At 44.8% G+C, this 20589-nt stretch overlaps 8 protein-coding genes and 1 non-coding gene across 9 annotated transcripts; 7 read left to right on the forward strand and 2 right to left on the reverse strand.

The window, feature by feature from the left end:
• Positions 1-534: 534 nt before the first annotated feature.
• On the reverse strand, positions 535-3102 carry IL334_001856 (uncharacterized protein; the record flags this gene model as incomplete). The annotated part of the gene is made up of 7 exons (XM_062933606.1): positions 535-1180; positions 1228-1452; positions 1502-1877; positions 1929-2021; positions 2067-2767; positions 2918-2933; positions 2994-3102. 7 exons carry the CDS (start codon positions 3100-3102, stop codon positions 535-537), a joined length of 2166 nt encoding a protein of 721 aa, XP_062789657.1.
• A 530-nt stretch (positions 3103-3632) lies between these two features.
• IL334_001857 (uncharacterized protein) lies at positions 3633-5425 on the forward strand (the record flags this gene model as incomplete). Its single annotated transcript, XM_062933607.1, has 7 exons — positions 3633-3828; positions 3923-4009; positions 4059-4243; positions 4299-4659; positions 4712-4806; positions 4854-4920; positions 4971-5425. 7 exons carry the CDS (start codon positions 3633-3635, stop codon positions 5423-5425), a joined length of 1446 nt encoding a protein of 481 aa, XP_062789658.1.
• Positions 5426-5911: 486 nt separating this feature from the next.
• Positions 5912-7813, reverse strand: IL334_001858 (uncharacterized protein; the record flags this gene model as incomplete). Its single annotated transcript, XM_062933608.1, has 13 exons — positions 5912-5985; positions 6040-6124; positions 6176-6225; positions 6274-6311; positions 6363-6467; positions 6516-6618; positions 6670-6710; positions 6759-6897; positions 6948-7013; positions 7065-7107; positions 7200-7350; positions 7408-7580; positions 7634-7813. The coding sequence occupies 13 exons, from the start codon at positions 7811-7813 to the stop codon at positions 5912-5914; spliced, it is 1248 nt and encodes a 415-aa protein (XP_062789659.1).
• Positions 7814-8231: 418 nt separating this feature from the next.
• On the forward strand, positions 8232-8346 carry IL334_001859. Its single transcript, XR_009999580.1, has one exon. It is a non-coding gene; the product is annotated as a 5S ribosomal RNA (ribosomal RNA).
• A 639-nt stretch (positions 8347-8985) lies between these two features.
• Positions 8986-11219, forward strand: IL334_001860 (uncharacterized protein; the record flags this gene model as incomplete). The annotated part of the gene is made up of 6 exons (XM_062933609.1): positions 8986-9042; positions 9093-9103; positions 9286-9454; positions 9645-10295; positions 10564-10650; positions 10788-11219. 6 exons carry the CDS (start codon positions 8986-8988, stop codon positions 11217-11219), a joined length of 1407 nt encoding a protein of 468 aa, XP_062789660.1.
• A 303-nt stretch (positions 11220-11522) lies between these two features.
• IL334_001861 (uncharacterized protein) lies at positions 11523-14217 on the forward strand (the record flags this gene model as incomplete). The annotated part of the gene is made up of 11 exons (XM_062933610.1): positions 11523-11608; positions 11753-12213; positions 12333-12559; positions 12612-12725; positions 12783-12871; positions 12920-13031; positions 13088-13112; positions 13165-13233; positions 13279-13557; positions 13613-13882; positions 13931-14217. 11 exons carry the CDS (start codon positions 11523-11525, stop codon positions 14215-14217), a joined length of 2019 nt encoding a protein of 672 aa, XP_062789661.1.
• Positions 14218-14898: 681 nt separating this feature from the next.
• IL334_001862 (uncharacterized protein) lies at positions 14899-17813 on the forward strand (the record flags this gene model as incomplete). Its single annotated transcript, XM_062933611.1, has 11 exons — positions 14899-15124; positions 15181-15264; positions 15316-15349; positions 15394-15441; positions 15490-15838; positions 15902-16521; positions 16570-16762; positions 16816-16899; positions 16949-17206; positions 17259-17693; positions 17754-17813. 11 exons carry the CDS (start codon positions 14899-14901, stop codon positions 17811-17813), a joined length of 2391 nt encoding a protein of 796 aa, XP_062789662.1.
• Positions 17814-18387: 574 nt separating this feature from the next.
• IL334_001863 (uncharacterized protein) lies at positions 18388-18735 on the forward strand (the record flags this gene model as incomplete). The annotated part of the gene is made up of 1 exon (XM_062933612.1): positions 18388-18735. One exon carries the CDS (start codon positions 18388-18390, stop codon positions 18733-18735), a length of 348 nt encoding a protein of 115 aa, XP_062789663.1.
• A 272-nt stretch (positions 18736-19007) lies between these two features.
• Positions 19008-20582, forward strand: IL334_001864 (uncharacterized protein; the record flags this gene model as incomplete). Its single annotated transcript, XM_062933613.1, has 7 exons — positions 19008-19456; positions 19511-19573; positions 19631-19698; positions 19749-19825; positions 19885-19947; positions 19998-20065; positions 20117-20582. 7 exons carry the CDS (start codon positions 19008-19010, stop codon positions 20580-20582), a joined length of 1254 nt encoding a protein of 417 aa, XP_062789664.1.
• Between the last annotated feature and the right edge of the window lie 7 nt (positions 20583-20589).

Genomic DNA, 20589 nt, shown 5'->3' on the forward strand with positions numbered 1-20589 from the left:
GCGGTCTCTTCTTTCACCTACAAGCTAGGCACTCTGCATCCATCTTCGGTTCTACCGTTGTCATGCATTATTGGCTGCGAATGTCACATCGCGATGTGGTTTAGTGAGTGAGCACAAAACAGTTGACGAATGGGAAGAGCAAAAATATTGATTGAGCGCTGTAAAAATCACGCGCTTATAAACATCCCGGTGGTTCCCTGAGTAGAAACCCAAAAAAAGCCAAAGCCGAACTGCTGAGACGATTCTCCGATTGACATGGTCAACTCATGGAAACCTGATGTTCTCTCAGTATCCTGTGTTGGCAAGTTCTTCCTCTGGTATAGCCTCATTCCGCAATTGCGGACATAGAATCAAGTGAACTTCCTTGTCTCGAGGATTTCCAAGCACAATACCCAGGGGGAGACTAGTGGGGAATGTCAAATTAACTTCGTCCTATTGAGAGCAACACGTGATACACCAATCGATATTCTATCGAAAGATGATGATCATTCTATATACAACAAGGGGTATAGAACAAGCAAAGTGCGACTGGCTTTAAAAGAAAGCAACCGACATCCCTTCTCTGGTCATCTTGTCATGCCAGTCAGGTAATTTACCCGTTTCATCCGTTTCTTCCCAAACTTTCTCGACTAAAGCTATGTTATCTAGCCACATCCGTTCTGGTCCAGGCCTTGCCAGATGCTGCAAGGATCTTTGCCTATCATGCTCGCTTATACTGAGACAGGCAGCAAGGAATGCGGGAAGACCGATGAATCCCCATAAATCGCCATTTGGCAGTTTGGTGATCGCATCGAGGAGACTGAGGATTTCGGTTTGGGCTCTACGTAGAACAGGATGTAGGCCTCCTACGCGATGAACCGATTCGTAGAGGAGTACCAAAGCAGAGAGTCGCCATAATTCGCCAGCAATGGTTCTCGAGACCAATGCAGCTGAATCAACTGATGTGACGGTGCTGAAAGTTTGAGACTGCCAGGATTTCAGGGCAGACTCTAGCTCGTCTGCTTGAGCTTTAATAGATGAAGGGGAGCTTGATGAGAGTTCGGCGCACAAATTGACCACTTCAGCTAGGAGTATGACGATGGAATCAGGGAGACCCAGATATGTAGCCCAGGGTTCTTCATCGTCCGAGTTTGTAGCAGTATCACTATGATCGTCATTGATGTCTGACCAGAAGTTGAATCTGCCGGAATTTAGCATACAGTACTGTGAGATGGTTGAAGTACTCACATGGTCTTTTTCCCTCTGTAAACAATGCAGCGACTGATGTCGGAGAGTGCATAGAGACGAAGTGAGAACGTATCAGATGTCCGAAGACTAGATAACGTGATAGGGGGTTGAGTGCTGCCCATAGCATCTCTAACCAGTCTGTCGCCTAAAGCCAGCATGTGGTATGACGGTGCAGCACCTCCTCGAATGAATTCAACGAGCTGCAAGTCGATGACCCCCCAAAGTCTGCTAAGATATCAGCATAAATAGAGGTGAGATTGGAGATACGACGCACAGATTAGACAATTGCGATTCATCCGTGATCTTAATCGTTTTGAGCTCCTGTACAGCATCTTCGGTCCATTTCAAGCTTTCCATATCAGCTGCGAATGGCGTCGAAACGTGATCGACGTAAATTCTTATTTTCTTCATAGCCGAGCTGGTTTCATCTTTATCTCCACTTTTGCTAGCTGGGGATACTGAATCACTGCCGCCATCCGGTTGTTGAGCTCGGAGGTTTGGTTTCCCATCTACAAGGCCTGCACCTTTAAAAGCTAATTCTACTAATTTTGGCTGAGGTGTGTTAGGGTTTTCCATCGATCGTTCGCGACAGCCAGCGAAGAGGAAGATGTATGCGGCTGAGACAGCGAAGCGGACATTCCGCATCACACCTTACTACTAGTCAGCAAGAGACCTCGACTTGAATGACCTCAAAAACTTACTGTTATTGTCATTCTGCGCCAAAATACGTGCTCTCGCGTAATCTCTGGTGGTAGACGGTATTCCAACAAGCCATGACTCTACTACTCGAGCGTCTGCAAGGGGTGTTAGCAACGCCAACTAGTACGAACAACACTTACAGATCTCCGCTAGTGAGACACCCTGTCGAGTTGGTCTTTCGGAATTCAGAAACAAGACTCTCGAATTGGCGTTGAGCTGGGGAGGTAGAGGGTGAGAGTTGGTTTTATTTGTTCCCTCGCTACTTGCTGCAGCGAATGAGGCTGCCAGCTCATTCCACATATCATTCGTGGATTGATCATTCCAATTAAACGGAGTTGAATCGATAGCCAGTGTTCCGTCGTTATTTGTTGTGAGAAATGCAGATGGTTGCGTTGAGAATTGGCCGGGCCAATTGTAGAGTGGTTGGGGATTTGGTAAAGAGGGGAAGAAAGCTGTGGGGTCTATAGATAGTTGAGAGCTCGACGAATTGTTCAATGCCCATGGCGCTCCAAAGCTATTAGGAACATTCAGAGCGGAAGTATCCAAAGTTGTCGGTAGTATGGGCTGCGATGGTCCTGCTATGGAATTGCTCGTCGAAGATGTAAAGGTGGGTAACGGAGCTGCAGAAGGTTTGAGGTTTGGATGCGCAAGACGATCCTGATGATCATTTGGTTCTCTACTGGACGATGATCTTTCGCCCCCAGCGCTACTTCTTGCGGCATTACTTGACGCTTGTCCACCAATAACTTGTTCAGTACGTCCGGAACATTTGAATTGTCCTACAATACATCGTTGGCAGAAACCAGCTTCGCTCCACTCCTCGTCGCACTTCTTGCCGCGTCTACAGCAGCTGTCAGCTGTCTGACAATGCATCAGTGCATGACGGCACGAATAGTAAAGTGGTGTGCATGAATGGCGTTGAGAGTATATGGGATGGAATGTAGCCTTGACCAGAAGATGCGCAAATTCACACAAAACACCCATAACTCACCTCTTACAAGTCCCGCCTTGAACAAAAGCATGACTATATCAGCAATGACAGGACTAGGATGATGCATGAAACTCACAACCAGTCCTTGATCTCTTGAATGGTCCTGCACGTCTTCTGACTCTCTTTGATTGGCTTCCTTCATCATCTACACTAACGGCTGAATTTGCCGTAAATCCGTTTATCATCCTTATCTTATGTCTGGGCGTCAATTGTAGGTTCAGAGCAAGATAATGGTCGAGCCACTTGACGATCCAAATGTAGGGCACGAGATGGAGTGTGGTGAAGGAGAAAATCTAGATTGCCCATGGGGAACAGGAGTTACCAAAAACCTGAAAAACAGAAAAACATTCCGAGAGGTGACGAGCGGGATGCGCGCGGATAGCGGATCATCGAATCTTTCCTATTGCAGCCAAACGAGGGAAACCTGCATTTGTATCAGCGCGTTTCATCTATTATGGATATTTTGTCTTGGCTTTTTGTCGGGAAAGCACTTCAAAGCGACTCTATCCCGAAGTACATTCCGAGAACTTTTGGAAAACAGGATGTCAAATAAAGTCTGGGTCACTGAAAGATATGGGCGTAACATATATATCTGAAGCTCGACCTTTTCTTCAACATCCCTCTTCTCGTTTCCATAGAACGACAAAGAGCGCTTCCTACTCATAAGCGTCTTGTACGGCATATCTTATTTTGGCTGAAACGCATCAAATACATCATGTCTTCGCAAGTCGAATCTGAGAAGGATCTCGCTCGCGAAGGGGCAAATCCTTTGGTAGCAGATGAGGTCCCCTACTCTGCCGATTCACGACCTACAAAATATCATTGGTGGAGAAGTGTCACATGTCAAGCGATCATCACCGGTATGGCTTCCTTCTTGGCCCCTGGTGCTTATGCAGCTTTGGCAGCTACTGGTGAGTCCACCTTCCTTCTGGATCTTACGTACATATGGGTGTCAGGGCCACGGAGTCATACGATTATCTGTTCGTACTGATCATGCTTCTACAGGTGCTGGTGGTCTTGCAAACGTTGAGATCGGTAATGCAAGTACTGCTATTGCGTATGCTTTGATCGTTCCTTCAGCTCTCGTATCGAGTAAGTCCGTTATCTGTAGTGGTGACCTATGGCTCACATCGTTACGCAGCTGGATTCCTGTCAAAGGTGGGACCTCGATGGACCTTGGCGATCGGTGCCGCTGGTTATGCACCGTATGCTGCTGCCCTGTACACAAACTCTGCTTATGGAAACCAGTGGTTCTTGGTACTTGGTGCTGTCATCTGTGGTCTGACCTCTGGGCTCTTTTGGGTTTCTGAAGGGGTTATTATCTCAGTCAGTGTCACCAATCATCTAAACCCCTAATTATTGTTGACTCAGACTCCCACAGGTCTATTCAGAACCTGCAAGGAAAGGAAGAATGTTGGCTATCTGGCAATCCCTTTATACCCTTGCCACCATTATCGGCGGTTTCATCAACTTGTTCCTTAATCTTGATGTTAAAGTGAAAGGTGGATTGAAACCCAAGACTTATCTAGTCTTCGTTGCTCTCAATTGTCTTGCGCCGTTCGTTTCCATGTTGTTGTCAAATCCCAAGCAAGTCCAAAGAAAGGACAAGAAACCTATCACCGGTATCCCTGATCAAGGTTTTTGGAAGGAGTTCATGCTCACCTTGGACGAATTGAAGGATCCTAAAATCATTGCAATGTGCTTTTTGTGGTCTCAATCGTTATTCCTTCCTTCTTGGACTAGTAAGCATCCACGCATAATATACTGTATATAATGTTCTAACGATGAGAACAGGTACTTATCTCGCTAGGCACTTCTCCGTTCGAGTTCGAGGCATGTCTTCAATCGTCAAGCCTACTTTGACCATTATATGGTTTCAAGTCATGGGCGTGAGTTTGCCAGATATCTCGCCAGGATTTTGCTAACCCACTTCCAGTTCTTCCTCGACAGTAAAAAGACTTCTATCAGAAAGAAACTTGTTTATACCTGGGGCTTCCTTCACAGTGAGAACTCCCATGAACGTTTGTGTGATAATGACTAACTCGTTGTCTAGCTGTTCTGCTCGGTTCCATCATTTGGCTTCTCATCCTCACGGTAGGTCAAGACAAAAAAGCTACGGCTCCTGTTTGGGATTGGTCTACACCGGGTTTTGCCGCTGCATGGGTTCCTACAGCTCTTGCCACTGCCGCTCAAGGTACAGCTTATGGCTACATGTACTACATGGCATCATACATCTTCCCTCGAGGAGGAGGCGATAAAGCTCGTTTGTCAAGGATTATAGCGACTCTTCGATCAGCTGAATCAGGTTCCGCCGCGATAGCCTTTGGCATCAATGCTACCCATCTCAGTCTTCATAAAACCGGATGGATCAATCTTGCATTTGCACTCATTTGCGTTCCATGTGGTCTCTACGTCTTGAATTACATCTGGAAACAAGATAAGCTTGGCGCTTACGATGATGAAAAAGTAGGACAAGAGAAACCTGCTATTCCTCAGGATACCCCTTGATCGTGTAAAATACAGGTGTGCAAAATTGAGGATGTCAAGAGAAATTGTGAATCTCATATCGCGGATGTGGTTGTGTGCCGTAAAGGCTCTTTAATTGGTATATAACAGAGGTGCAACGTGAGTGGTGTTCGTTGATGGCTTTATATAGATGTTTATAGAATGATGATTGCGGGAGGTTTTCAGAGGTCTGCAAGGTTTCATATATTTATAGATTTTGTAAATTTTATAGACAAGATGCAATCACTGGACTTCATCGGAACCTGCTAACTACCTATATCACCAATATGATCCTCGCGAGATCTGTCGTCGAACATGCGTCGAACATGCGAGAAAAAGCTATCTGGAAACAGGTCAAAATTCAACTCGAGAGATCCACTCCTAAAACTACAACTTTAAATTGAAGCAGCACATGTCAGATTACAATGCATAGTGATCCTTCAATTCGTCTGTGCGTATACATGTCTATGTTAATCTACACTTGACTGCTCATGCTTCGACAAGTCCTCCTTCTGAATACACGATGTGTTGCAATTTCTCTTCAAGCTTGAAGAATTCCGGGACTGAACAACGAATCAGACATGTCCTCACTCTCCATTTTAAGGGCATGCACTCACATCCATAGGGTAAGACGTCGTTGAAGATGATCATACCAATCTCAGAGGTAGGATCAGCCATCCAGAATAAGTTTGCAACGCCCCCCTGTGCGAAGGAATCAGTTATTGCCATTTTCGCATATCGAGCTTTACTCACCCATTCGGCGGAGTAAGCCTTTCTTCCATTTGAAATATCCTCGGTGTTGACTGCGAATATTCAGTATTCTACCAACACGATGCAAGAAAAATACTCACGGAGGAACGACAAGCCCCAACCCTTCTTTTTACCGGGTCTTTTTTTGTATTAGCTCATGAACCTGTCTAGGAAATCGAATCGAGCTTACAGCATCTCCAAATCAGTACTAGCCCTACTTGGGTCGGTGCTCTTGATTATTGCATCAGTGCCTAGTCCACCTTTGTCCTTTATATTCTCGCAATGATCTTTGAACCTGTGACAAGAATCAGGTAAGCTTCGAACCTCACAATCGACGACTCACATAAGTTCAACAGTCTCGGGCTTCAGGATCTGGGTGCCGTTGGGCCCTGTACCCTTGTTGAGGAGAACAGAGACTACAGTAAGATACGATTTGGCAGTGGTGTCTGGGGAATCTGATTAGTCATACCAAGCCTGATGACCCGATGAGGACTCACGAAGACCACCACCACCCCGATGATTTGGTGGATTGACAAGGCTATATCATAACGTTAACAACGCCCTTCTTGTATCTAGTTTGACGTACAGATGCGGGAAATCTCGAATGTCGTATGTGTCCGTCTCGGCATCCCACTTGTGCATTGGACTCAATCTTTTCAACAAATCTGGCCGGTCTTTGAAATCAAAATATGAGTCGTCAATATCCAGAGGGGTGAAGACGTTCTCTGGAATGTATTTTAGCATGTAGCCTGAGAGCACTTGCAAAACAACCCACCAATGAGATATTCTCCCAATTTTTGGCCGGACACTTTTTCAACAGTAATACCAGTCCAATCCATGTCTAAACCCTATCTGAGCTTGCATTCTCTACTAGCACGCTTACACCACTCACTGATCCCGTATTCCCATTTGGTGCCAGGCTCGTTTACCAATGGCTAAGGATTTGAAGTCAGCTTGGGTCCGCTGATGCCAATATGAAGATCGCACCATTTCGAGCTGTTTTCCGCTGAACTGTATGATAACCCACCTCGTTAGTCTTGTCATTCAACTCGCACCAAAACCCGTCTCCATTCACCTCATTATCATTCTGTTTCACCCAGTTTAGAATGTGGTCGTTGTACCATGAGTATCCCCATCCGGACGTATGTGTCAACAACATTCGTAGAGTGATTGGTGTGCTAGTCAAAACGGAACCAGTCAGATTGATATACTTCAATTCATAGGAGATCACTCACTCAGCTTTTCTAGTCTTTATCGTTGTCGGTGTTGACTCAGTGATCACTTCTATCTCGGCGACTTCAGGCACAAACTTAGATACAGGCTCATCCAAACTGATAAGACCCCTCTCTACCAACTGCATGGCCGCTATACCGGTGAGCATCTTCGTACATGATGCAATCCAGAAGAGCTATCCCAGATGTTATTGTCAAAACTCTTGATCAAACAGCCTATATGACTCACGGTATCATCCTCCATCTTCTCTCCGGTGACGGAATTTTTAGCTCCAACACTTCTAAGATAGATCGATTCTCCTTGCTTGTTGACCACGCCGACTACAGTTCCAGGAGCTCCCGGACGGGGATACGCGTCTAAGTATTCATCGAGTTGTCGACGAGCGGTCTCGGAAATTTGAACAGGCATGTTTGAGATGCTCAGAAATAGAGACTACAGTGTATTGATACCAAAAAGTCTTTGAACACATATTATGTACCTTGTATCAGGCTCCAATGATTTGCGTACGGACGAAACATTACAGACAGAACGATAGACATCTTTGAATGTATGTGAACAAGCGCGCTTAAAATGAAGTAAAGTGTGGGTTTGACAATCCGTTCCACCCGAATGGACGGGTGAGGAACTTCCGAATATATTTAGGTTTTTATCCCGAAATGGAAGTAAAATTTACTTACTTGCTACCCACTATAGGAAAAGAGAAGCAGATATCATACGGTGGCTCATATCTTTGGCTCTTCTCACCTGCTGATAATCTATCCGAATAAACAACCAGGAAATAGCTGATTACGTATTATGATTCTCTGCGCACAGACCTCCTCTCATCTACGGCCATAGAACCTCGAAAACGCCCCATCCCGTCTGATCTGGGCAGCTAAGCTGGGTATCGCTCGGTTAGTACCAAGGTGGGGGACCACTTGGGAATCCCGGGTGCTGTAGTTTTTGACAGTTGCTTTTTTGAACGAATGCATTTGAAGAATCAAGTAGATGCAACCCACAAATCGTCTTTTTTGACCGTATCATGAAAGATAGGAGATGATAACGGAGGAAAGGGATGTTTCAGCTCCATAATTTCCGATCACAGACACACACGAATTTACACCGCACAGACCCGCACACACACACACGCACACACATGCACACACATGCACGGTTCACACACAGGGAAACCGATATGATAGGTTTTTCTCACGCAGTGTAGATCTTGGGGATAATATCATTCTTCCGTGCAGAATCTCTTTACGCAGAATAAGTATCTTTGACCGGGAAGAGTTGGCGACGATCTCGATGAATCATGACAGTATACAGTGCGAGCGCTTGCGAATAGACAGCATGCATCTGTCTCGGCGCTTGGTTCTATCGAATCCCCGCATGCATGTGAGTGACGAATAGCCAGTTGTGCGTTATCTCGTTTCCGTATCATTATTCCACATGACGATCCGGAAGAACTCCACAATAATTCTTCCGGATCGCTTCTCACCCGGTGTAATCGCATTTCAGGGTGGTTGAATGATTTGAGCCTGATCATATAACATTCCGCCTTATCTCTTTCTTCATGTCGATTTAGCAAACCAGTCGCGATGTCAGCAAATGAAGGCGAATCATCAACACAGAGAAGATCTACAAGGGCTTGTGATGTAAGTGATAGTGCAGACGATGATGCATGGCAGCTAATGATCTCTCCCAGAACTGCAAAAGGTATGCAAGACATTGACGTTATAGACCGCTGACACCCCGTAGTCGACGTACAAGGTGTGAATATGGTGAAGGAAAAACTTCATGTAGGAACTGCTTGGATGGTGATTTAGAATGCACTTTCATGGCTCCTGTGAGAAAGAGGTTAGTGAAGCACTCAATGTCAAGTCTGATGTGTTAAATAGAGGACCTCAACCTAATGGACGTAGACGATCTGCATCGCCTTTATCGCCAAGATCATCTTCAAGATGGTCAACAAGACCGGAGCATGTGTCACCTCGAAGACAGAAGTTTGGAGGAGTTCCTGATCAACTCGTTGATCAACTGCTCCCTTTGTACTTTTCCCACATCCATGTAAGTCCATGCGCAATCGTACGAAGCTAAATCTCAGAACGTCTGGCCAATGATATACAAAGCGACTTTTAATCCCCACACAGCACCATTACCACTCTTACTGGCGATGCTTGCTATAGCAGCTTGCGTCACAACGTCCAAAGAGGGTGATGGGTTTCCTGCGGAAAAATTGTTCCGGATGGCTGAACAGAGTCTATACGAATCAAGAAATGAATGTCGAATTGATCTAATTCAATGTTTACTATTGCTTAGTCTTCGACAAACTGGTTGTGGGGACAAGCAAAGCGCGTCCATGTATGCTGGCCGGGCATGCTGTATGGCTCTCAACATGGGTTTAAACTTGGCTCCCGGTGGTTTAGGCAAGAGTTTAGATACGACTGAAAAGGAAATAAGGTCAAGGGTTTATTGGAATATCTATGTGTTAGACAAATCGTTAGCCGAAGAGACCGGTCGACCATTCCTTTTGACCTATAGAAGAACAACGACGCCACTACCATCAACAGACGAATTAGAAGAATTTGAAGCTTGGCCACCACCTACGATTTCAGCTACAATATCGTCAAGTGTCGGAGTTGTACCTCGTCGAGGGCACGTCTTATCTTGTTTCGCGTGGACATGTAGACTTGCCATGGTGGTAGAAGATGTTCTGGACATGGATCCTTCTTGTCCACCAGCAATAGACGAATGGGACGTCCAATTCATCAATTCAATTGAGATGAGACAGCCTCACATTTTGGAACGCCCGGCAATTCAACTGGACAAGTGGCTACAATCATTACCTATACATCTAACGATTGATCGGTCACTGTCACCTCTTCCACATCATGCGGTACTGCTCTCGGTAAGTAAGGTGTATGCGGGATTGCGCTGACCAAGTTAGTGGTATCATACGACCCGTATTCTATATCACTCCAGATTCATCCGTCCGAAAGGCATTCTGCGATCACCATTGATTAGCACATCCCTGCAATCAGTACCCGCAAGGCAACTCTGTTCCGAAGCAGCTCATGCGACCATTGATATTCTATCGTTACTCGATAGATATCAATTACTTAGTGTGGCCAGTGCAGATGTGCTTCACATACTAAGTCTGACGGCTTTGTTTGAAGGTGAGCGAACAGCTCTCGAGGATTCAACTGATATGTGCAGCTTTCGATACAACAAGTCCTGATATGGATATAGCTCACAAAGCTAAAGTGAATTTCGCTCAATGTTGCATATGGCTCAGAGATTTCTCTAAATCTTGGCCAGCGGCCTCTTCACATCGCCTTTTCTTTGAAGGATGTAAGCATCAAGGAAGATAGATAATTGCTAATCTATTTCAGTAATTAAGGGTGGATTACACTTATCTTCGAATGATTCCGATCAACCTTCCGATCCATTACCTAGTTCTTCTGAGAACACAGCTCATTCGCCTTCTATTTCTGCTGGACTTCACGCCATCAGGCGAAATTTATCCATTAGCGAGATTGATCCTGTGATACCAAGTCCTACCACGATGATCTCAGACCCAAATTTAGATCCCTCAAATCTGTTTCAACTGCCCCAGTTGTATTGGAATCATCTCAATACAGCTGGGTGGAATCCCAATTTAGATATGACCCTGACCGAGGATCCGACATGGGCACCTTCTAATTTTGACATAGCAGAAAATTGGCTGGAAAACCTCAGTACAGCACCGTCTGAAACTTCGTTATCGAATGATGCAGTGCAAACAGCACTGATGTCGTTCATGGTCCAAGCGGCAAGAGGTGGAGAGATATGATAATGGGTTGTCAAACCTGCATTGTAGCATTTTGGGAGTCTATGAGTCTTCTTCTCATCATGGATAATCGTCTCTATGCTCTTTTAGAGGACGCAGAATCCTGCGATCTTTTATTTGTTCCATCTCCACTTTGGTGCCTTGGTTCATGGCAGCCAGCGGTTATCTCCGATCGGTTATGTATATGAATGTAGATGGCGTGATAGATAACGAAGGAAACACTTTACACGACCCGGCCACTAGAAAAATACAACAATTAATGAATTGCGAAGAACTATCATATTGCATATATTGCTGATCTGCTAGATGAGCTCATCGCTGCCTCAGAATGATACTGCCTCCTCGAGGACTACGGAAAGGTTGATAGTAAAAAGAAGGCGCACTGTTAAAGCGTGAGTCCCGATATTTACTGGTATATTCTTCTTGTTAAACGAAAACCAAACACAGATGCGACAGATGCAGAGCGGTTCGAAGGTAAGCTCGGCGTATTTTATAGTAGTTAGAGGCGCATTGCTCATACAAGATCTGCTTCTCAGTCGATGTCAACGCTCAAGTCCGGAACCAAATGCCTGCACACGCTGTACGAGACTATTAGCGGAATGTACAACGACTCAACCTAATCGATCAACATCCAATCGAGACTCGTCTACCTCAGATCTATACACCAGCTCTGACCTCAACTATAATAACATCTCTAAACCACCGCCAATTACAGTAAATCCTTCGCGAACTAATAATTATCACGACCCAGCTCAATCTAGCGCACAGGCATCACCTCATCAACATAGTATCTCTCTATCCGCCCATCTAGCCACGGAACCTCGTATATTGGGAGTCACAAGTTTATCAAGTTTGAGAGATGAAATTTCTGTCTCATATGGGAGTCACTCACAAGATGACGCGTCAAAGGATGACGAGTACGATTTGAAAGCGGGAGGAATTAGAAGGGAAATGAGATTGCACGAAAGGGAGTTGAGTTTTGGCGTTATTGAACAGTGTAAGTATCATTTCCCTTCTCGTTGCCATATCCCAAGATATCAACGTGGAGTATAGCATATCGGGCACGATTATCTCATGACCTCGTCATCCATATAGCTGACTTTTTGAAACACCTAGTATTGTCGGATTTCGCAACGCATATATCCCCTCTAAATCCCATCCTATCGTCAAACGATATTTTTTCACCAGCTAGAATGTCAGTAGTCACCATCTCGGCGGTATGCGCTGTTGCTTCTTTATCGAGAACAGTTCCTGCTTCCATATTTCTAGCGGCAAAAGATCGATTAGTCAATCTCCTGGACCAAAGCGATATCCTGAAAGTAGCCAGTGTTGCAAACATCCAGGCAAGTACCGTATCTCTCTCCATAACCTGGTGAGCTTACACACCTATATTAGGCATTATTGGTGGCCACTTCGAAAGCAGAGCTTTTGATGAACCAGCGTCAAAGCTCTGGTGGATCCTTATCATTTCAAAGATGCAGTTCTGCAATTCGCATGGCACAAGAACTTGTAAATACTAACCCCTTCTCAATGATCGCTCTCGGCTCATTCTTGTACCTCGGGTAGGGCTTACATAGGACGGAAATCGATTTCCCGCCTGATGTGATCAGAAGGAGACAAAGCACATGGAGATCATGTCTGATAGCTGACAGATGGTGAGCATGTTCGCTGCCCAAATGATCAGAAACTCATGACAAGTCCAGGTTAGCAGCTGGATATGGGCTTCCGCAGATCATCGATTTGGACGACTGCAACGATGTTTACGAGATGAAGGAGACGGATCCGCAAATGATTTTACAAGCCGGATTGTTTCAAGTCAGCTGCCTCTATTTTTGATTCTGTAACGAAAATATCTGCTAAAGTATTGATAGGTCAGCACATTGCTAGGTAGAGTCTGTAAGTGAGAATTAGCGCCAGATTCAAGATTTATCGTACTCATGACATCCAGTGAAAGAAATTTATACCCCGAAAATATTGACTCGTACAAATGACGACAGGATAGAACGGCTGATAACCGGTAAGTTGATCAAGAGATGAATTACACTGATACAAACACTTCTAGACATTGATCAATGTCGATCTCGAGCGCATGACATCCTCAGATTTGATCCCTCATCTGACGCCGGAAGTGTTGTGTTTGAGCTTTCTATTCTCACTGTTGAAGCATTGTTCCTCCGAGGGGTGACCAGCAAGAAAGTACAACTTCCATCACACGTTGCTTATCGAGCAAGTCCGGGGAGATGGAAAGCTATATCGGAAAGATCCCAGATGCTGGTCGTTTGGATCGAAGAAAAGGGGGATTGGCTGTTGGACACTACACGGATAGGTCTGTACGGGATGAGTGAGTGCACTACGATACGTCGATGTACACAAACTGAGGTCCCACTTCTTGACAGCATTTTGCAGTCTTATGATGTTTCGGGAGTATTCTCAATATCGCTCGCCCGGGGCTCTGCATGGCTTGCATCTGGCTTCGAGAGCGACTTCTCGTTGGGCTGAAGGAAATGGAGATATAACGTATATGACTCCAGGTAGGAAACATCACTCTCAAATCATCAGAACGTTATATCTCGTAGCCAGAGACGGAACAAGGGGAAGTGCTATCGTCACAGGAGAAAGATTACATGTGGTCTCACCCTTAGCGGAAGGGAAGAACAGATCTTCAAGTAAGTCGTACCATGAAACGTCAAGTGCATACTGACAGGACTGTTAAGCTTCACCTACGACCTTCCTTTCCAAACAAACTCCAGCGACAATTTCGGTCAAGCATTCGCCGCTGCCACTACCCACTGAGCTCGAAGTCGGTCACTCGTTACTTCAACTTACAAATGACCGAGAAAATATGCCTCAAACTTCTGAAATACCACCTCTTTCAGATACGTTTCCAATATTCGGGTCGAGCTCGGGGTTTGATTCTGCCCCAGAAGAGGCTGCTTGGGCACCTATGGATAATTGGCTCTCAGAGATGCTAGACCAGGATGGGGTAGGATGGAGTTTCTGATCAACGAGAAGTTGTTCATCTTGTAGATTACGATTATACTGGGAAACAAGAGTGTTGTGATGCATTTCTCGAAAGTTTACTTATCCACTTCTGCCCGCTGACTCGTAGCGGCGGGACATCTCGGACTGCAATTGGAGATGATGGCATCACTCGACAAGAGCTTCAAACAAGATAAAGCTGGCGGCATGGTTAAAAGCGTCTACAAACTGTCTTTAGAATCTACTGAGTTGTTATTGCGTGCTGTTATCACCTGTCTTCACATCGTTCAATGTCCTATCTCCGGGGATAATTAGGACTTTACCTATTTGTAATCAGTCGTGTGGCTGGGAAATCGCGCCATAGTCGACGCTATGCGTTGTCTTGCTTCATGCTTCAGGGGGGGGGGAAGGCGATATCCGAAAGATTGGTACGTATTCGAACAGCACTAAAAACGGCTTTTAGATGACAGAAAAAAGCAGGAAAGGACATAGACACGTGGTTACAAACGGTAATCACGACTGATCGTTCTCATTTGGTTTTTCTTCTTGGCAAGAAAAGGACATTTTTATACATCTACTGTTCACTGTCGAAACGTATATATATGTTGAAGGCATAACCATGAAAGGATATATCCCCACAACGGCACTCGGAAGCCCACATAGATTGTTCGACAAAGACTCACAGTTACCGGACTGAGTCACGATGAACCAGATAGAGGTAGTACCTGCTCTACCCTCTCAGCCGGGTGCTGAGTTGCCTCCACATGCTCATGCACCATTCGATCTGGAAGACGAGCGACAATTAGCTCACCCGGATGAGAAACTAGACAACGACAGTGAAGATGAAAAGGATCTCAAACTCGACGCAAGCGAATTGAGAGCTCAGGATGAAAAGGAATTACAGAATGGTCACGTTGTCATTCGTGATGGTAAGTTCTTCTATCAGATATAACACCTCGGAGACTGACGCCTTTCGATCGAACAGGACATGATATAGCTAGATATGTGGTCTCGACTCAAGACGATGGCGATCCAGCGTTAACATTTAGATCTTTCGTTATTGGTTCTGGTGAGTTCACCCGGTTACTAGTGGTAGATGTTGAGCTGATACCTTCCTTAGGTCTCACAGCATTAGCGGCCTGTATCAATCAAATGTGAACCATACTTCTTCCTTTTCCTGCATGTCTTTGCTGACCAGATTGTTTAGTTATTTCTATAAACCTGTATCAGTGTCCTTTGATTCTGTGTAAGTTCTGTGTATTTACCCTTTTACAATCCCGCTGATCTACCGCAGCTTTCTCGTGTTGATCGCCTACGTACTTGGTGTGGCTTGGTCCAAAGCTTTGCCTACTAGAGCTTCCGTTGAGCGCCGCTTTCCCAAGCAAGCTTCTTGGCTCGCTCCCATGATTCACTTCATAAATCCAAGCCACCATTTTGGGCTTAAGGAACACGCTGTCGCATCGATAATGTCGACATCCTCTGGAAATGGTGCGGAAGCAGTTCAGGTTTTTGCTGCGGAGAGGTTATACTATACTAGCCATTCTAGTAAAGCTGTTGCGATTCTTACAGTCTTTTCCGCTTCCATCTTTGGATATGGAATCGTGGGGCTGATGAGGTCTATCATTATCCATCCCTCTCAAATGGTAAGTTCAATGCCGCCTGGTCTCGGCCCAAATCAACCAATTCAAGGCTAACGATATTCTCAGGTCTGGTGGAAGTCTTTGCCTATGGTATCGATCTATCAAACACTTCATCGAGATCCACAAGGAATGAACCGACGACGAATGAAGATGTTTGCATTCACCTCTATCGGCGCATTTATATGGGAACCTTTTGCATCTTACATCTGGCCATGGGTTAACGGTATATCCATACCGTGTTTAGCATCTATGCACGCTCCAACCAAAAGTAGAACAGTCATCAAGAATATTTTTGGCGGCGCCAATTCTAATGAAGGTCAAGGTATTCTCAGTGTCTCCCTCGATTGGCAATATGTCACTTCCAAATACATGTCTCTGCCTCTTATTCAACAAGCAAATTCATGGGTCGGTATACTTATCTCCTATATCATGTGTCTTGCCCTATATTATGGTAACGCGTGGGGAGCCAAACATCTCAATTTCATGAGTACCAGTTTATTCAATGAGAAAACTGGTAAAACGTATAATCAAACTGGTGTCTTCAACAGCGAAAATCATCTCGATGTAGCAGCATTGGAAAGGATTGGCTTGCCTAGACTTACCGCCACCAACATCTGGTACAATCTAGTAGCTATGATGGCCATTGGAGCTCTGTTCACCCACATCATCTTGTTTTACGGCAAGCAGTAAGTTCTTTGGTTGTCTATTTGATCTGCGCTAAACCGGTTGCGTAGAATCGTTCAAAATGTCAAGGAAGCAAGACAAGGGTCGGAAACCGATCCGCATTACATCGCCATGAAGCAAAAATACAAGCAAGTACCGATGTGGTGGTATCTTGCCATATTAGCTGTCGGTTTCGCATTGGGTATGACTGCCGTATGCATCGGCCACACCACGATGACCTGGTGGAGTTATATCGTTGCTCTGGTGAGTCGCACGGGAGTGGCGCTTTTACTTGTGATCTGACTACGTATCTTTAGGGTCTTGGACTGATTATCACTCCTTTCTCCTTGATCCTCTACGGTCTTTTGGGTACCTCTGTATCAACAAACAATATCTCAAAAGTGGGTGGCTTTATGCTATTACGTAGTATGCCACTAACAATGATCACAGATGCTCGCGGGCGCTATACTTCCCGGACGTCCCGTCGCCAACTTGTACTTTGCAATGTTCTCGCACGAAGTCACGGTTCTTGCTGTGTTTTTAGCTGAAGACATGAAGCTTGCCCAGTACCTTAAAATCCCTTGGCAAACTATGTTTGTACTTCAAACATATGGCAGTTTATTGGGAGCTGTGCTTAACTACGTGATGATGGATACCATCGTCACCCACAAACGAGAAATTCTCCTCGACCCCACAGGTTCCCAAATCGTGAGTCTCCTCGTGCATATCTTGTTATCACAAGCTAATGGGGAGCACACAGTGGAGTGGAGTTTCTGTCCAAAGTCTTAACAGTAATGCAGTGACGTGGTCCCTTGCAAAATATGTCTACACATTCAAGAACAACGGATACGGAATCATTCCTCTGGGCTTGCTTATCGGAGCTGCCATCCCTGTGATTCACTGGTTCCTCGCAAAACGATACACGAAAATTGGTCCCTTCACAACATCGAAGATCGTCACTCCAGTCATCCTAGTCAATGCAAATGTCACATATGCAGGATCCACATCAGTATGGACTTCCAGAATCTTGACCGGTATCTTCTCCCAGTGGTATATGAGATTAAGAAACCCAGCTTGGTTCGGTAGATATAACTATATTGTCGGAGGTGGTTTGGACGCAGGTGCTAAAGTGATGATGTTCATTTTGACATTTGCTGTGAATGGAGGTGGCGGTAAAGAATACAATTTCCCAACGGTGAGTCAGGTTTCTTGTGCGTGGAAGATTGAGCGATGGCTTGCTTATTCATGTAAATAGTGGTGGGGAAATCCAAAAACTAGTACCAAGCAATATGCTGATTATTGTGGAACTGGATGAGGATTCATTTACTTTTGCCTCGAACACGAATATGATATATAATTCTTTCAGAATGATGCACGCTTTGATAGACCCATGATGTTATGATTTTCTGCTTCTCTGAGGACCATGCCACTTTGTGAAAGGAAAAAAAGGTGTGCCAAACTACCTTGTTTGAGGGCAGCGAAGGGAACGGAGAAAGTCTTTCTTCCCAGCTGGTTCGATGCGAGAAAGCTACATCTCCTCCTCTCTATCTCCCTGCATAGTATCAACATCGATCTCCAGTTGACATCGGTCTAGAATATCTGATTTCCACCTTGGAAAGATCAGATTTAGCGTTGAAGCGGTTACCTCCGCCTAAAACCTAGATTTCGCCACTGTGTTTTGCGTTTGCTGCCTTTGCCGACTCCGTCATCGGAGAAGAAAGATTGGAAACATTTCAGATTATAAAGATAGATCATAGCAGTTTACTACTAAGTTATATCAGAACCTCTACCTCTTTATCGCTCATATAACATCTTTACGGACACAGTCAGTGAGTCTGCCCATATTGAAGCCATTTCAATGTGATACTGACATCGGTGCCTCGCCAGATATGCCTCCCGCTCCAACCCTCACCCAAGTGCAATCTCTCTACTCGTCCTTTCAAACCGTTTCATCCCGATTCACCTCTTACAATTTCCACAACTATTTCCTCCGACGTACCCATCTCACTTTCAAGCCCGTCTTAGAGAATTTATCACCTACTCCTGGATCCGCAACACAAGCTAAACAGATCGACCCATCGGAATTGTCAAAATGGTTTGAAGAACAACAGAAGGAGTTAGAAGTCATTAAGAGAGCAGCCGAAGTGAATAGGATGTATCAAGGTCCAAAACTAGTAGTGGAACATGCCACACCTATAACTGCTGGTGGTGGATCAGGAGCCGAAGCGAGTCCTTAATGCTGAGATTGAAACACTTGTGAGTCTCGATAAAATTCCTATATACATCCGATCGATCGAATACTAATCTGGTCAATTATAACAGGATGAAACATCACAATGTATATTTATATCCTCCTTTCCGCCTTACCCCATTGATTGTCTTTGGTCCTTTGTTACACTTATCGTATATTTCCGGACTGCCAGCAGATTGCAAGGCTCAAAATGTTTCTATTCCAACGATATGTCTGTCGAATTACCTCTGGAACTCAGTTGACTACACATAACATCACATGTCAGACGAAGAATCTCGACTCGAACTAATGAAACGGTTCTCGGTCGATTCTGTACCATCTAGATATTCACAGTCGTCAATTCCTCTTGGCTCTAGACCTGATTTAAGTAGATCGACGACTTCAGCGTCTAAACAGTTTGATATAAGATCCGCAGATCCCAAAATACCTAAGAACGTATTGATTATTTGGAAAGTCTCAATTATACTTATGTTCTTGTCTGCTGGGATCTTACTTTATCTACTCACTTGCTCAGATCCAACTTGGAGAAGTCAATGGTCCGTGGTCAAAGTTCAATTACCCAGCAATCAATTTAGTATTATAAAAAGTAACGGTAAGAAGATAAGTCAAAATGCGCAAACCTCATCCTTGGCAGGAGAAGGGGAAGGGGGCGGTTGGTTGAGCATTAATATGTGGGGATGGTGTCTGCAAGATTCCTCGAAATCTGAGTAAGTGGGATTAGCATGATACTTCAAGTGAAACAGATATTGATTTGTATATAGAACACTCTGTTCAAGTGATAATATGTGGTTTGACTTGGATCCTCTACTGGGAGAAAAGTCAACGTTAGTCAATCTTTGTTTTCTCACGTATCATGACTGATTGATGGGACATCTTAATAGATCGGATGCACCCTCAGGAGACGATTTCAATTTTTTACTGACTCACGGATTAATCATCCACGCTCTTGGTACGTCTCATTTTCTTCAAAGAGTATAGCGAAACTCATGATGGTTTAAGGAATGTTAGCTGCTATGATGGCAATCATACCAATCATCCTCAATACATTCAGGACTGTACGTGCCAAACAACCGATGGTGAATAGCTACCCGTTCTATGTCGACAGTACTAAGCTGATTACAGATGACTATGGAAGGTGGAAAGCGGTTGGTTCGAACATGGCACTCTACTAATTGCTTGTTTACTTTGTTTGATCTCAGTGAGTATACAGCTCACATCGAAGTGGCAACCAAATTCATTTTTTACTAGTTTATAATAGACAGAACACTCAAATTGAGCGTATCGAACAATCTTTCAGATCATAAAGTCATCTCAGGGTATGTGTCGAATAGGTAGACTTTTGGTTATCATCGCTAATGAATGCACAGAAAAGCATTAACGATAACAGGTGTATCGTCATTACTGTTATTCTATACATTGTTACTCTCCAGTATACCGCCGTTTTACTTCCATATGAAAAGACAATCTCGACTAGTCAAGTATTGGACCGAATTCCAGGATTACGACGAAGCTTTAGCTGATGAGGACCAGAAGTCACTCGAAGCAAAACGGAAAAGACCTAGCTCTCGGTCCAGAGGAAAAAAACCTCGCAGGAGAAGATTGTCCCGGGCGATCTTCGGAGACGAGGACTATTATGGCTCAGGACCGAGACGAAGGGGGACTTTGTCTCGTTGGGCGAGTGGCAGAAGGGACAGAAGACGGCGAAGAAGGAATAAGCGGGATGACAAATATCAGTACGAAAGCAGAACGAGAGACGAGCGGAGAGAAAGAGACAAGTATGGCGGACGTGATCGTCGGGCAAGATATCGACAAGAGGGAAGAAAACGCAGATGAGGGCCAC

This window comes from Kwoniella shivajii, chromosome 2 (assembly GCF_035658355.1).
Source record: "Kwoniella shivajii chromosome 2, complete sequence".
NCBI classification, from domain to species: Eukaryota; Fungi; Basidiomycota; class Tremellomycetes; order Tremellales; family Cryptococcaceae; genus Kwoniella; species Kwoniella shivajii.